Here is a 13,877-nt window from a genome sequence, read left to right on the forward strand (position 1 = left end):
TACATATGTTTTATAATCAATCATATTGACTTGTTTTTTTTTGGTTTTAGATGTACTCTTACACCTGTTTTTATTGTGATTTTTTATTGATTTATCTATCTGAAAATATACAAACTAACACATTTTTTCTTCTTTTGTAACTATTAAAAACATGAAATACAAACTACCATCATCAGTAGGCTAAAAATGGTACTACTTAGGATGAGTCACCCATCCCCTGACCTGAACCTGGACAATACTATTACCCTCTATTACCCTCTGACAGTACAGAGGAGCTGGTAATGAAATGAGACAATGCAAAACAAACATTACCATCATATGGCCACTTTTATCATTATAGATTCACTGTGTAGGCCTTACCACAAAAAATGAGCTAGATAATGTCTGTAGATTACAGACAACAACAGGGGCAGTGAAATTATAATTACCATAATGGCCCAAATATAAGAGCATGTTTTATTCTAGAAATGACAAATTAAATAGTGAGGGCTGTCTTATACTTGAGTATACAACATCAGATTTGTGAATAGAGCGAGTTCCAGTGTAACACCGGGATGCATCATGTTTTTGTTTTTTTTGTATTATTGATGCTGGCCAGTCCGTTTATACTCAATCAGAGTCAGTCAGCACAGAAATGGGTTTATTTAACCAGCAGGAGTTTCTGAACACATGTAACACATTATCTGCCATGGAGGAAATAGTCCCTGACCAGTGATGAAAATCAGTCCAAAGTTTCACCCGACATCTTGATTGCGGAATCATCTGGAGCTCGAAGAGACAGGGAAAAATTCTAACTGCCTCAGGAACTCATTTTGACCGCTTCCAAGAGCCTGATTGGAGAGTGTGTGAGCATGTATTATTCCATGTTTACCAGATAGGCTTCAAGGCTGAAACCTTCAACTTGTTTTAATAGTACCTCAGGGAAACGTTCCCAGGGTCATCTTGTATTTGGGCCAATTTAACCCAAATCATACTACTACCTAATTACTTACTATTAATCCATAATTTTAAGATTAAACCGAAATGAAAATCAGGTTCAGCCTTGTGATTATAAGACAAAGTGTAGGTATGTAAACCTTTCCTGAACTTCTATCAACTCAATCTATCAATCTATACCACGACTGCAGCTGAAGATGTCCTGCAATGTTTGCTCAGATACCTCTCGCTGTTGTAGGGGGGAACAACACGCGGAATCTTTTGAATATCGGCTTTCAATCGCGTGTTTTATGGTTCAATGAAAGATAAAAACCTAAAACGGCGGTCAAAGGTGTAAGCGCTGAACCTTACCTGAAACTCCTCTCTGAGCTGAGAGGTGTTGCTCTGGGAGTCCACCTTCAGCATCTCCTTATAGGTGAGGACGAACTCATTGACGGGGATGGCGGTCTCTCCGCACAGACACGCCTCCAGGATGGCGTCGTGGATGAACACGTACTGCTCCTAGGAGACACAGACAGCGGTGGAACGTTCACAAATTTATAAAGTCACACAAAACCCTTATAGCACTTATGAGCCTGCCTAACTGTTAATTGCCCACTTGTGAAGAACAATGCTGAATTTAATTACTGCTGTTGAATGTTGACTAATAGCACCAACTGTCAAATATTCTTCATATCGCCACGCTCACTCTGAGGCATTGTTTTCAAGCATTAAATAGTATAAAACATTATAATAAAGTGTAGAAAACACACATCAGGGGAGCCAAACACTGCCCACACACAATGTTTAAATAACATCATGAGCTGTGCAATTAACGAGGAAACTAGGAAATTTGTTTTGACACCCAACCAAGATCAAACAGGCGAGGATACATTCAAAATTACAGGCATAAAACTGTCCCTCTTCCAACTTATTTATCATTTTAAATGTTTTTTTTCTGTAATTGCAGAAATGTGTATTCAACTGGCAGATGAGCTCCAGCTGAAAGTTGAAATGATGAAATTAAAAAAGGGAGACAAATACCATTGTTTTTTGGTGTTTATTGTACCGTTGCTTCCTGATGTATTAAGAAGAAAAAATATTGTCAAACTTTTAATAGTTTTATTTATTCTAGTAATTAATGTCTTTCTGTGCTTTGTTTATTTGAAGACTGGTGATTCACACTCGCCGGTTATGACTTTAAATAGAAGAAACAAATGCTATTGTGTTTATTTACACAAATAAAGCGAGTATCACAGTGTATAGAGATGTATTTAATGAGTGTCAATGTTTAAGAATTGTCCTATGCTAATATGATTTATTGTTTTGCTGTTGAATGTTTCAACATTATTATTGAATCAGTGTAGAATGACAATTATACTAAATGGCTTTAAACCAAATTTGAACCTTTAAAGAATAAGAATATTGCTAGTGTTGCTTTCTGTGGAGAACAAACTCACACTCAGTAATTCCATGCTAGTGTGCTAGTATAGCTAGGTGCTAGTTTATACATTTATTCCACTAAATTTCAGGGGGTACTAGTTTATACATTTTACTCTGCTGCATTCATATGAAAGCTATACTTGATATTATTCAGTTTCATCCTAAATATGGTGTTTCTTTTTGTAAAAAAAACCCCTCAAAAAACAAAAAACTGCCCAAAAATAGTTAAATTAGCTACACCTGGAACATCTACAACATCTAATAATAACACTAATTCAGTAATGGAATGTATAACATCATGAGTACCTTTACTTTTCATACTTGAAGCTGCACTAATTAGTTTTCTTCATATTAACAGATATTCAAATCACTATGCAACATTAATGGTGTCGCTCACAGTAAAAAAAAAACACTAAAAAATCAGTAGCTCTTTGTAGCTGGGTTTTTTTGTTGCCTCTTCTAGTGCCATGTTTTGGTTTTCTGACCTGCTCTCATCAGCATAGTTTTCAGCCCCAGCAGGCAGCTCTGATAAACCTACTTTATACTATTGTAAAGTACGCTGACGACTCTGTTATTGTAAACCTACTCCAATTTAGGAGATGAAGTAAGCCATGGCCCTATCGTTGAGGATTTTATTGATTGGTGTGACAAGTCATTCCTGCAGATGAGCAAAGACATGCAAATTGATTTTAGGAAATGCCCAAAGGTCCAGGAGCCCACTGTTATAAAGGGTCAGACAGTAGAGTTTGTGGAAAGATATAGATACCTGGGAACACTCATTGATAATAAGCTCACATTTGAGGCTAACTGTGAAGCCGTGTACACAAAGGGGAACCAGCGTTTGTATTGTCTGAGAAAGCTGTCTTCTTTTCACATTGATCGAACTTTATTGACCCTCTTTTCCGTGCTTTTATTGAATCTATTTTATCCTTCTGCTTGGTGTCTTGGTTTAGCAACCTTTCCCTAAAAGATAAGAACTCCCTAAATCAAATAGTTAGATGGTCTAGTAGGCTGATAGGAGAACCTCAGCTTAACCCAGAATCCCTATATACCAGGCAGTTACAGAGTACGGCTGGTTCCATCCTGCAAGATGGCTTGCACCCACTACACGGGGAATATAAGCCCCTTCCATCAGGCCGCAGATACAAACTCCCAGCCTGCAAAACAAAGCGATATAAAGACAGCTTTGTCCCATCAGCCATTACAGAGATAAATAAAACTTACCCCAAATTAAACTCAATTTTTCTTTCTTTCTTTCTTTTTGTTTGTTTTTAAATTCATTTATTAAGTATTACAATGGTTTTAAATGCTCTTTTTTGATCCAGCACTTTGATAGGACGCACTGATGGCACTTTACCTTCTTACTGTTATTATGCTACTGTGTCTGAGCTGTTTGTTTGTTTTGTGTTGATGAAGCCAAATCATCACTTAATCTGTGAACCAAATCTACCTTTGGGTACAAATAAAGTTACCTTACCTTACCTGCCCTGCAACAAACACAAGAAAGACAAAGCTATCGTCTAGCTGCTAACTCCACGGGACTTTTAGACTTTTAGCTTATTTTGGTTTTCCTACCAATGAACTCCACTCATATCAAGCTTGTTTCTAGCCAATGCAGGCAACTGTTTTGACAAAAAAGAGCTCAAATTAATCCTCTGTACACTACACTGCCAAGGAACAAACAGCAGACAGACAAAGTTAGCAACTAGCTGCTAATTCTACGGTGCTCTTTCGCGTTTTTTAGCTTATTTTGGTTTTCACGCCAATGGACTCTCAAGCTTGTTTCTAGCCAGCACAGGTATCTGTTTTGGTGAATAAAGCTCAAATAAATTCACTTTATACTACCTGCCAAGGATCAAACAGTAGACAGACAAAGTTAGCAACTAGCTGCTAACTCTACGTAGCGCTTTAGCCTTTTAGCTTATTGTCTGGTTTTCTGCCTACAAAATCTATATCAAGCTCATCTCTAGTCGAATTGAGCATCCATTTGTTGGTAAGAAAATAAAAACATAATAAACCTACTGTACACTACATGCCAATCAGCAGGGAGACATTGTTATTAACTAGCTGGAGGAGAAAGTTGAACATCTAGCAGCTAAAGCACATATTTATTAGAATATCATACATTCTGTATTCTAATAGGCCATCAATGACTCAGACTTTAACCATAAAAACTGTCCGATTTGTTTCTGTTGCCCTGCACTTTTATTTTTTCATTAATTGTTGTATTGCTAATTTTACTCAAGGATGTGAATACTTCTTCCACTGCTGCCCACAGTCATATGCATGCTGTTTCTGAGGTTTATCCAACCTGAGAGGAAAACAATTCTAGTGCAACATGCATGATAATGGTAAAAATATAAAGGTGATGAAAAGCGTGGGCTTCCAGCAGCTTCATACTGAGCGGATCACATATGAGCTTGGTGTCAGAAACAGTGTCAGTATGGTGCTGCTGCACTCCAACTCACTTCAGTCTGGATCATGTTGATGCGGCGGGAGCAGAGGGTCTTGACACAGTTGTAGATGTCCACCACTCCTTCGCACTCAGCCATATCCAGCATGACATCCAGCACAATGTAGCAGCCGGTCCTGCCTGCCCCCATACTGGTAAAGAGGAGAGAGGAGAAGGATCGACAAGCTTGAATGAAAAGGTCTCAGCGAGAAGCCTTTGGTAATGATTGAGATATTCTGCCCAAAGTCAAATATAATAAGAGGCTTTGTTCTGGAAAGAAAGAAAGGAAATAAAGTGACCATTATGTGTTCTGGCAGCATTAAAAATCTAAGCTGAAGTTTGAGAGTTTAAAACCTTTCAGTCGGAGAGAGCTAAGACATTTAGAAAACGCCCCTATGTGCAAACCTATGCCCTTCATGTCTGGGTATGCAACACCGGTACAAAAGCATGTGTGGGTGTCTGTAAATGCCTGAACTCTCTTCAGGTGAGACTTAGTTACTTTAAAAACCCATCTGGGGAGTTACAACTGGGAAGTTATATGCCTCTAGAACTCATCTGTCTTCATAAGGTTTCATTTGTTATTCCACGGAAAGAGAAAAAAAAAGAAAGATCTGCAGTGCATCAATATTGTTAAACAAGTACATCATTTATGATAAGACGCAAAAAAAAAACACGGTGCTTAATCAGAATTAGAACCCACGGTCAGATAGCTGGTGTACACTGGCCGACTGCTTTATAATGAAAATAGAAATCAATGACGAATCTCAGCAAAATCCTACTGTATGATATTTATATTTGTTCATTTTGCTCTTGTGTGCTCATCTTGTAACGCTGGTGTTTCTGACAGGCATGTACAGTATTCGCAGCACAAGATTCATTTGTCGGGTTGACTCGGTTGCAAGCCGCGCACAAAGCAATCAGGTGTAGGAAAATTAATTTAGTGGGTGACTCATGAGTTATAAGGATATTATATCTTCACTACAGATAGTAGGAACATTGATACATTTCTTATACTTTACATTTGGATCTCATTCCCCAGAGTTCCAGTAACTATAATACATAACTGTCCCTTCATCTGAGTGTCTGAATTCTGACTGTGTATTATCTAAGTGATGTCAGGAATCCCAGCAACGGAACGAAAACAGTAGTCTCTACATCATGTGCTCTATTTTCTGCTAACAATCCAACAATAGATTAAATTAATAGTTGTGTGACACCACACCTGTTAGCGATGACACAAAATGAGGATGATTCTTAAGTGTCTGAATAGTCAATTTACTGCTCACTGCAATTACATGACTGATTGTCTGATAGTATAGTTATTAGGGAATGAGTCAACAAGAGAGAGATTTGTCTCTTCTGATCTACTGGAATGGTTTTATCAGTCAGTGACATGGAACCAGGACCACATCAGGTCCGAACCAGGTGCTTTGTAGTTGTTACGTACATCCCCAAACACCCTTGCTCTTTTGATTCTTTATTTTTTGGGGCTCTCTTCTAGAGTGGGTGTAAGGGTGAGTGACAGTATGATATGAATGTTTTTTGTTTATTGAAAAAGAAACAGATGCCGAATATGCTCTTTTTTGACATGCCCGTTTTTTGATTCTTGAGGAAAGAACTTGCTTTTTATTTCGGGCATTACCACTGTGGGGTATTTTTCATTTAAAAAACTGAAAATGTGTCTAAAACAGGTGGATGAAATGTACTTTGTAAGCAATGTCCTCTTTGTACTCTAGATTTAACACCGATGTCCGACAGTTACATAGAAAATAAAAATCCATAACTGAAGCACAGTGGCAGACAGACTGTGTCTTTGTTCTTGACTTTTTTTTATTAGATAGTGGACAGTGAAGAGGCAGACAGGAAACAAGGGGAGAGGGGAGATAGGGACTGGTATGACATGCAACAAAGGTCCCTGGCTGGAATTGAATCGGGGACTTTGCTGTTATGTGGCAGTGACCATTCAGCTATCAGGGAGCTTCAGACTGTCTTTGTGAGTGTGTTGCTGGATGTGAAAGATATACAACATCCAAGTTGGATGGTGTCATTTTATTTGTATTATTTGTTATTGTGCTTTCCACCTACACAAACACAGCACCAAAAATATGAAAGTTATTCTGGGAGATGCAGAAAAAAAACAAGCTGTAGCAGAAGTAGATAAGGCAATTTAAGTGTGCTGGAGTGTGATGCATAACTGAGAAGTATGATATTAAAGAAGAGAAGAAAAAATCTAAGGCTGCACATCTGATATTAACTGTCAGGACGGAGTGGAGAGTGTTGATTTACCTGCAGTGGACCACCACAGGTCCACCATCAGGAGGTGTTGAGGCCTTGACCCGGCGCAGGAAAGCCAGCAGGCCAGTAGCGTGGTAGGGCACGCCATGCTCAGGCCAGGAGGTGAAGTGGAACTGACACACCTCATGTTTGGCAGGGTAACCTCTCTAGAAGAAGGCAGATTTAATGAGATGCAAACATCGTAAAAAAAACAGAAATGTTTGTAGGAGTTCACACAAACCTGAAGCGGGATGAGAAATGTGCTATTATTGGCGAGAATACATAACACAGGGATTTTACAAAAAGAGTCGAGATATAAATAATTTGAGAGTATGACTCACCCGCTCCATGGCGAAGGTGCGCACGGTGTACTCTGCCAATGTTTCTGTCTTCAGTAGTGTTATCTTAATGTCACCGTAGAGCTCGGTGTCATCAGGCCAATACTTACAGCACTTCATCTGGACAAACAACAAACAGCTAAGATTCAGAGAACTTCACATACACACATATACATCTGATTTATCTACAGTACAAATAAAACTTGGTATCGCTACTTGATACTTTTAAGGTATCGACTGAAATAAATTGATACCAAGTAGTATCGCAAAGACTCCTGTCAAAAAACGATACCTGCAATTGATGCTTTTTGCACCCAGATATTGAAAATATGACTATTTATATGGACTTGCTCACAGCCAATCAACACAAGCATTCTTTAATTTAATTGGACATGTGATGGCCAACTGCCAAAGCAGCTACAACCTGTCTGTAGTGACATTTTATGCAATTTAATGCTTCTATTCACATGAATGGTATTGAATGAAGTAATCAGTTGGTATCTGTATAACTTTAAGGGTACTTTGATAATACGATGATACCCAGCCCTAAATAGAAAACAAACATAATAAGACACTGAAATTTAACCCAGTAGACAAATTAAACCGCTCTAATCTTGTTGTGTCCTTCTGTTAAATATTTAGACTTTACATGTCTGCACTTTTACCTTCCCTGCAGTTGTTGCAATTCTCTCCATCATCAGATTTAAGACATAAAAGTGTTGACACCGGGGTAAAATAAGTCATTTTTCCTTTTGATTTCTAGGGGCATTTCCTACCCTTGAAAACAGAACTTACAGAAGATGATGGTTGTTATATTTTTTTTCCTCAAACAGTCGGCCCCTCAAACCATGTGCTGTTCAGTTTTTTGTAAGAGAAAGGCTTGTGTGTTTTATTTTTCTGTTGATGTAGGGTGTTTTTATTGCGTCGACATTTTCTTCTACTACTGGCTGCCTGTGCGTGTTGTCAACATTTTCTACTGCTTCGGGCTGCTGCGGATTCATTTTCTCAAACCAAAACAATATATTTTCTAACCTACGAGGCCTGGGAAAGACTGTGGTAGCCTTTAGGAGAGTGCTGTAGTTGAAAGTAACAGGGTAAAAAGCTCTCGCTTGTTTTTGCTGCTTTTTAAAAATTGAACTTTTATTTTAGATTTCTGAAAACATTTCCCCTGTCAATTTGCGACCGTGGCTGACGCTCATTTGTCTGTGTTGCTTGTCTTCTATATCAGGTTTACAAAATATGACTTTATATAATTTGCATACTGCTGTAATATGATGTTTTTTAAGATGGAACCAGCTGTAAAAGTCTAGTTAAAGGGGTACTCCACTCCACTTATAGCAAACGAGAGTTTACACATGAACTCAGTGATGAACGTATGAATAGCTGGTGCACTGAAAACAGGCTGAGTAGTACTTAGTGTGATGTGTAAATTGAAGGTGAAGTGCCCCTTTAATTTGTCAGGCAAACTGTCATTTTCTGCTCAATAGTAATAATATTTCTAGCTGTTATACCTTCATTGATCATATTTTATAAATGCTGTTTGGTCCAAGCTAAAACTGACATTGACATATGGGTCAATGATGGGTTTTTTGTATCCATGTGGTTTACAAAAATTTAAAGGGGTTAAAATGTGAAAATAAACGTATGAAATGTATGTACATTTTAACAAACCTGATGCTGCTATTAAAACTATTTTTTAAACATATTTTTGAATTTCTCATCTTGCCAACTCTTATTTGTCACTGACCCATTCATATTTTGAATGCTATAATAGTGGTCTACTGTATTCACCAGAGGCGGGTAAAGTTAATGGAACTGAAGACACAGTGTTCCTTCATGGGCTTTCATATACATCAAAGCTTTGACCTTGGAGCACAGCCACCAAAGCAAAAGGTGATCAGTCACGATCAAACCCATGCGGCCATTTCCTCCCACAGCGCAGCGTGGAGCAGATCTTTCTGATATATAGTGAATGATAAAGGCAGCTCCAGAAATACATTTCCTCCATCCATCTTCATTGGTGGCTGGAGAGGTTAGAGGACAAAGGGAAAAAAAAAGGGATACCTACCCTGCCCACTTCCACCAGCTTGGTGATCATGACAATACTGAAGCAGTTCTCCTGCCAAACCATCCGCCAGAAGTCGTAGATCATCTCCTGCTTGGGGCCTGCGGAGGAGGTGATATACAGTAGAGGTAGGTGGAGGTGTGGGAGAAAAATAAAAAAAAGCAAAGAAGAGATGGTGGAGGGAGAGGGAGAAAAAAAAGAAGAGGACAAGGGAGGCGGAGAGATGAGCCATAAGTCAGAGTAAATAGCAGCAATAACCACAAATGTAGAGGCGCTGGGTAATCCATGCCAGGGAGTAGAGTAACAATGTGTCATTCATGAACTATTGCCTGCTCTGTGTTCTCCTAATACTACAGAGAAATGTCATTTCAATACGCCCACAAATCCTCCGCCATTGTGCAAACAAGCTCATGTATTGCCTTCCTGAGGCACCAGTGGCTGACACAAATCACAGCCCCCTGGAGAAGCTGACACTTTCATTGATTTCATTATACCGTGGCGTTGATAATATCACAAGGTCCTCCTTCATACTGCCTCCCCTGCCAAATACACTGCACCCCTTTTACTGAACAAGATGTCTATTCATTTCGACCCACGCGGTTTGTTTAATGGGAATATTATCTCGTCTCCGGTGACTGACCCAGATGACTTTTTTAAGGAGACGATTGCACACCTTATCGCCCCTCCTGTGTTTGTGTGTGCTTTGGCAGAGTGCTTCATCTTTTTTTCACTTTTATTATATTTTTCTCTATGTAATTCATTTTATTTATTTCAAGTATGTTTGTGGGGCACAATCTCATAAAAAAGCAATCTGGAGTGCTCAGAGTGATAGAAAAACATAAAAAAAAGTTCAAATATAACTTTAAACTAAAGTTAGAAGACTGTGTGACAAAATCCTCTATGCTCAAAGGTCCACTTGCTAAGCTTTTTAGTCACATCACATGGTCTTCATCAGCAAACAGAAAGAATTCATGGATTGACACCTGAACCATGCCTCATCTAAATGAACACCATTAGATGAGGCTATATAGTTTCAAAATGTAATAAGTACACCTTAGAGTTTAGACTTTAATGTCTAAATGAAGACACTGGTTCCATTTTTACTAATAAGTCCTGTGTGTGTATCCAGATCCTGATACATCTTATTCCTCTGTGCCATAGACCTCCATTGTAGTCCAAAAACGATTACGACCACGTCAATGAGCCACACTGTTGCACTGGGTGGCCCGTTCCTTCATTGTCATAAACACACACTGTAGTTTATTTAGTCAAGCCCACACACACCGTTCGGCTGCCGCAAATACTCAGACCACCAAATGTGTATTAATAGTACTGCGGCTGATAATGGTCCCCAACAAATGCGCTATTTTCTACTGTTTGAGTATTTACCCAAAGCTATGGGGCTCAGTTGTTTTGGGAAATTACTAACGCTTTTGTAAAAGCAGGAATTCTTCAAGAAGAATGAATGGGCTTGGGGCAAAATACTACACAGAAGGTATGAAAGGGTATTGAGGACTAAAGGTATGGTTTCATTACACTTATCTGCCCTACACATACTCACTCCATCTCCATCTCATATTTACTTCAATTGAAGCCCATATGACAGATGATGAATTCAAGCAATCTTCAGTTCAATCTCCCACCTTTCCCCTTGATATTTGACGTGAGGATTCATACTTTCATGCCAACAGTAATGCTAACTGTGCTCAGAAAGAGGTGTAACTATTCTAGCTGTTAGTGTTAATGAGTTTATTTCATACCCACATTGGAGCACTGCAGCACATCCTTTATTTGGGGGGTGGGGGTTGGGGAATCAAATCTTTACACAAATATCACCAACTTTATCCTACAAAGTAACTTCTATAACAAAGTGGTGGGTGTATTTAATGTGATGTTGGACCTAAGCATTTTTTGCAAGCTAAAGCCATTGGGTAGCTTTAAGAAGAAAACCAACAAAAAGGTCACTGCTTTGATTCAGCCTGCTGATGACAAAGGCGTGGATGTAATATGATGAAGTGTTTCCAAGTCTGACTGGAATAGGAGGCACTGGGTTTAAAAAAAAAAAAAAAATCCAGAATAGGGTGAAAAAAAAGATGATAAAGTCAACATGTAGTCCTTTAGAGGCTTTTTGTCTCCACAGGTAAACAAATACAATGAGGTGTACAGGAACGCTGGGTTTTTGCAGCTTTTTCTTCCACACTTGTCTTAAAAAGAGGTATGAAAAGGTGCGCACACGCCCTGGGGCAAACATGCAAAGACCTACAAAGGCTGAGAAATAAAATAGAAAGAGGAGGAGGAACAACCTTACTTGCCTTGTTAAAAGCGGTGCGTCTGCAGAGCCTAACAGCAGTTTTCTTTTTCATAACAGCCAGATTTACTGTAGTCGACCCCAAGGTGAGCCATCTCTAACCCTCTGAACAGTTTAATACGAGCAGGTGGGCAGCCTACTCTAACCACTGGTCTCCCTTCTCTTCACAGCATTATTCACGGCACCCTCCCCTGTGAGCAATCACTGTGCCACACTCTATGTGTATTAGTGATATGGGATGTTAATTTTTCAACAGCAGCAGGAGAAGTCCACTAATGCATCGCCGGAGGGACGTGGCTGTCGGGTGAGAGACAGATGATGTGTGATCCCAGCAGCTGGATGAATCTGTATGCATAGCACAAAATGACGCTGCTCTGGACCGGAGCTTTCAGAGCACGCCTGGCATTTCTCCACCCTGTCCGCCTCCCCCCTGACTCCTTCATCTCTGGACATAATAGAGAGTTAGCCCAGAGCACCTGCTGCCTTGTGCAGAAGCGCAGCTGCCTTAAGACTCATCTAAGATATAACAAATCAACCTCAACATGCCACGACAGGCAACCACCCAGGGCTCGCTACACGTATATGGAACATGCTATTCAGTGCATGCTGAGTGTGAGGAGAAAGGCAGGTTTAATGATGCAGTGTATATGATGTGTGTGGAAGGCATGTCAAATGGATACACTACATATGTCCAAGAGCGAAAGTAATTAATTGCAATTACTTTGGTAACTATGACTGAACTTTGATCTATAATTCAGAACTAGGATTTTATATTTCTAATTACAATCTCTATTTCTTATGTGCTCTAATGGATGTGACTGTAAAGGTAGTTATTTCACAAACTGACATAAAAGTAAATAAAAGTTATCATGACTGACGGGAATGAACAAATTCATTTATGAAACCAAAAATATGTTTCACAAAAGGAAAAGTTAAGCAAGCTATAAAAAAGATTATATTCTTAATTTCTTCTACAAATTAGATTTAAAAAATGGATTAGATCTCATGTCTGTTCATCAACTACAGAGCTGAAGAAGGCTGAAAAAGGGCAGGCATGTTGTAGGTAATTCGGAATGCTGTAGGTAAGACAGGAATGTTGTAGGTAAGGCAGGAATGTTGTAGGAATAATGTAGGTAATTAGGAATGCTTTAGGTAATGTAGGAATAATGTAGGTAATGTAGGAATAATGTAGGTAATTAGGAATGCTTTAGGTAATGTAGGAATAATGTAGGTAATGTAGGAATGCTGTAGATTATGTAGGAATGCGGTAGGTAATGTAGGAATACTGTAGGTAATGTAGGAATGCTGTAGGTAATGTTGGGATATTGTAGGTAATGTAGGAATACTGTAGGCAATGTAGGGATGCTGTAGGTAATGTAGGGATATTGTAGGTAATGTAGGAATGCTGTAGGTAATGTAGGAATACTGTAGGTAATGTAGGAATGCTGTAGGTAATGTAGGAATGCTGTAGGTAATGTAGGATTACTGTAGGTAAGGAGGTTTAACATTGCACCCCCCCCCCCCTCCCCCGCTGCTAGATTGTAAACGCAACTAATATCCCTCCTTTTTTCCAAGAAACAAACCCCTTTTCCTGGACCCTTACAACTAAAATATATCAAGTGTTTGATCTGGAGGACATTGAGGACTACATTGATGGATGTGTCAACTAACTGCTCACAAAAAAGGCTGGGACAAGGACAATTCGGCCTCCACGCCATCCACCAAGAAATTCCGGCATTTGTACTCCATTCACAGCTCCCCGGACAAATCATGCTGAGGTCAGTGACATCTTCTTTTCAAACTGACGATAAACTCTCTAGACTGGATGCGAGAATCCATCTTGTTGAAGTGCTTCACAAGGAATTCCAGCAGCTACACGGAAGCCTGGAATTCATCCAGTAATAACTGACCACACTGAAGAAAACAAATCCCTCCAACAGTCCGTTACCTCCCTCACAACTCAGCTCGCCTTCGTTGCTGAAGAAAAGAAAGACATGAAAGACATCACACTCGATGAGCATGCATGAGGGACATCATCCTTTTTTTCCCCGGTATCCCAGAGCGAACATATGCCGACAACCT

At 39.3% G+C, this 13,877-nt stretch overlaps 1 protein-coding gene across 1 annotated transcript in view; it reads right to left on the reverse strand.

Annotated features, from left to right (window-relative positions):
• Positions 1 to 13,877, reverse strand: part of ptprua (protein tyrosine phosphatase receptor type Ua) — a 206,866-nt gene that overhangs the window by 14,703 nt on the left and 178,286 nt on the right. Inside the window, exons 22-26 of the mRNA XM_062436618.1 lie at positions 9,491 to 9,588; positions 7,426 to 7,542; positions 7,097 to 7,251; positions 4,827 to 4,962; positions 1,288 to 1,437 (exon numbers count right to left, since the gene is read on the reverse strand). Of these exons, the coding sequence (XP_062292602.1) occupies positions 1,288 to 1,437; positions 4,827 to 4,962; positions 7,097 to 7,251; positions 7,426 to 7,542; positions 9,491 to 9,588 (656 nt within the window). The remainder of the gene's footprint in view (positions 1 to 1,287; positions 1,438 to 4,826; positions 4,963 to 7,096; positions 7,252 to 7,425; positions 7,543 to 9,490; positions 9,589 to 13,877) is intronic.

The sequence above is a fragment of the Scomber scombrus genome, chromosome 16, assembly GCF_963691925.1.
Source record: "Scomber scombrus chromosome 16, fScoSco1.1, whole genome shotgun sequence".
Taxonomy (NCBI): Eukaryota; Metazoa; Chordata; class Actinopteri; order Scombriformes; family Scombridae; genus Scomber; species Scomber scombrus.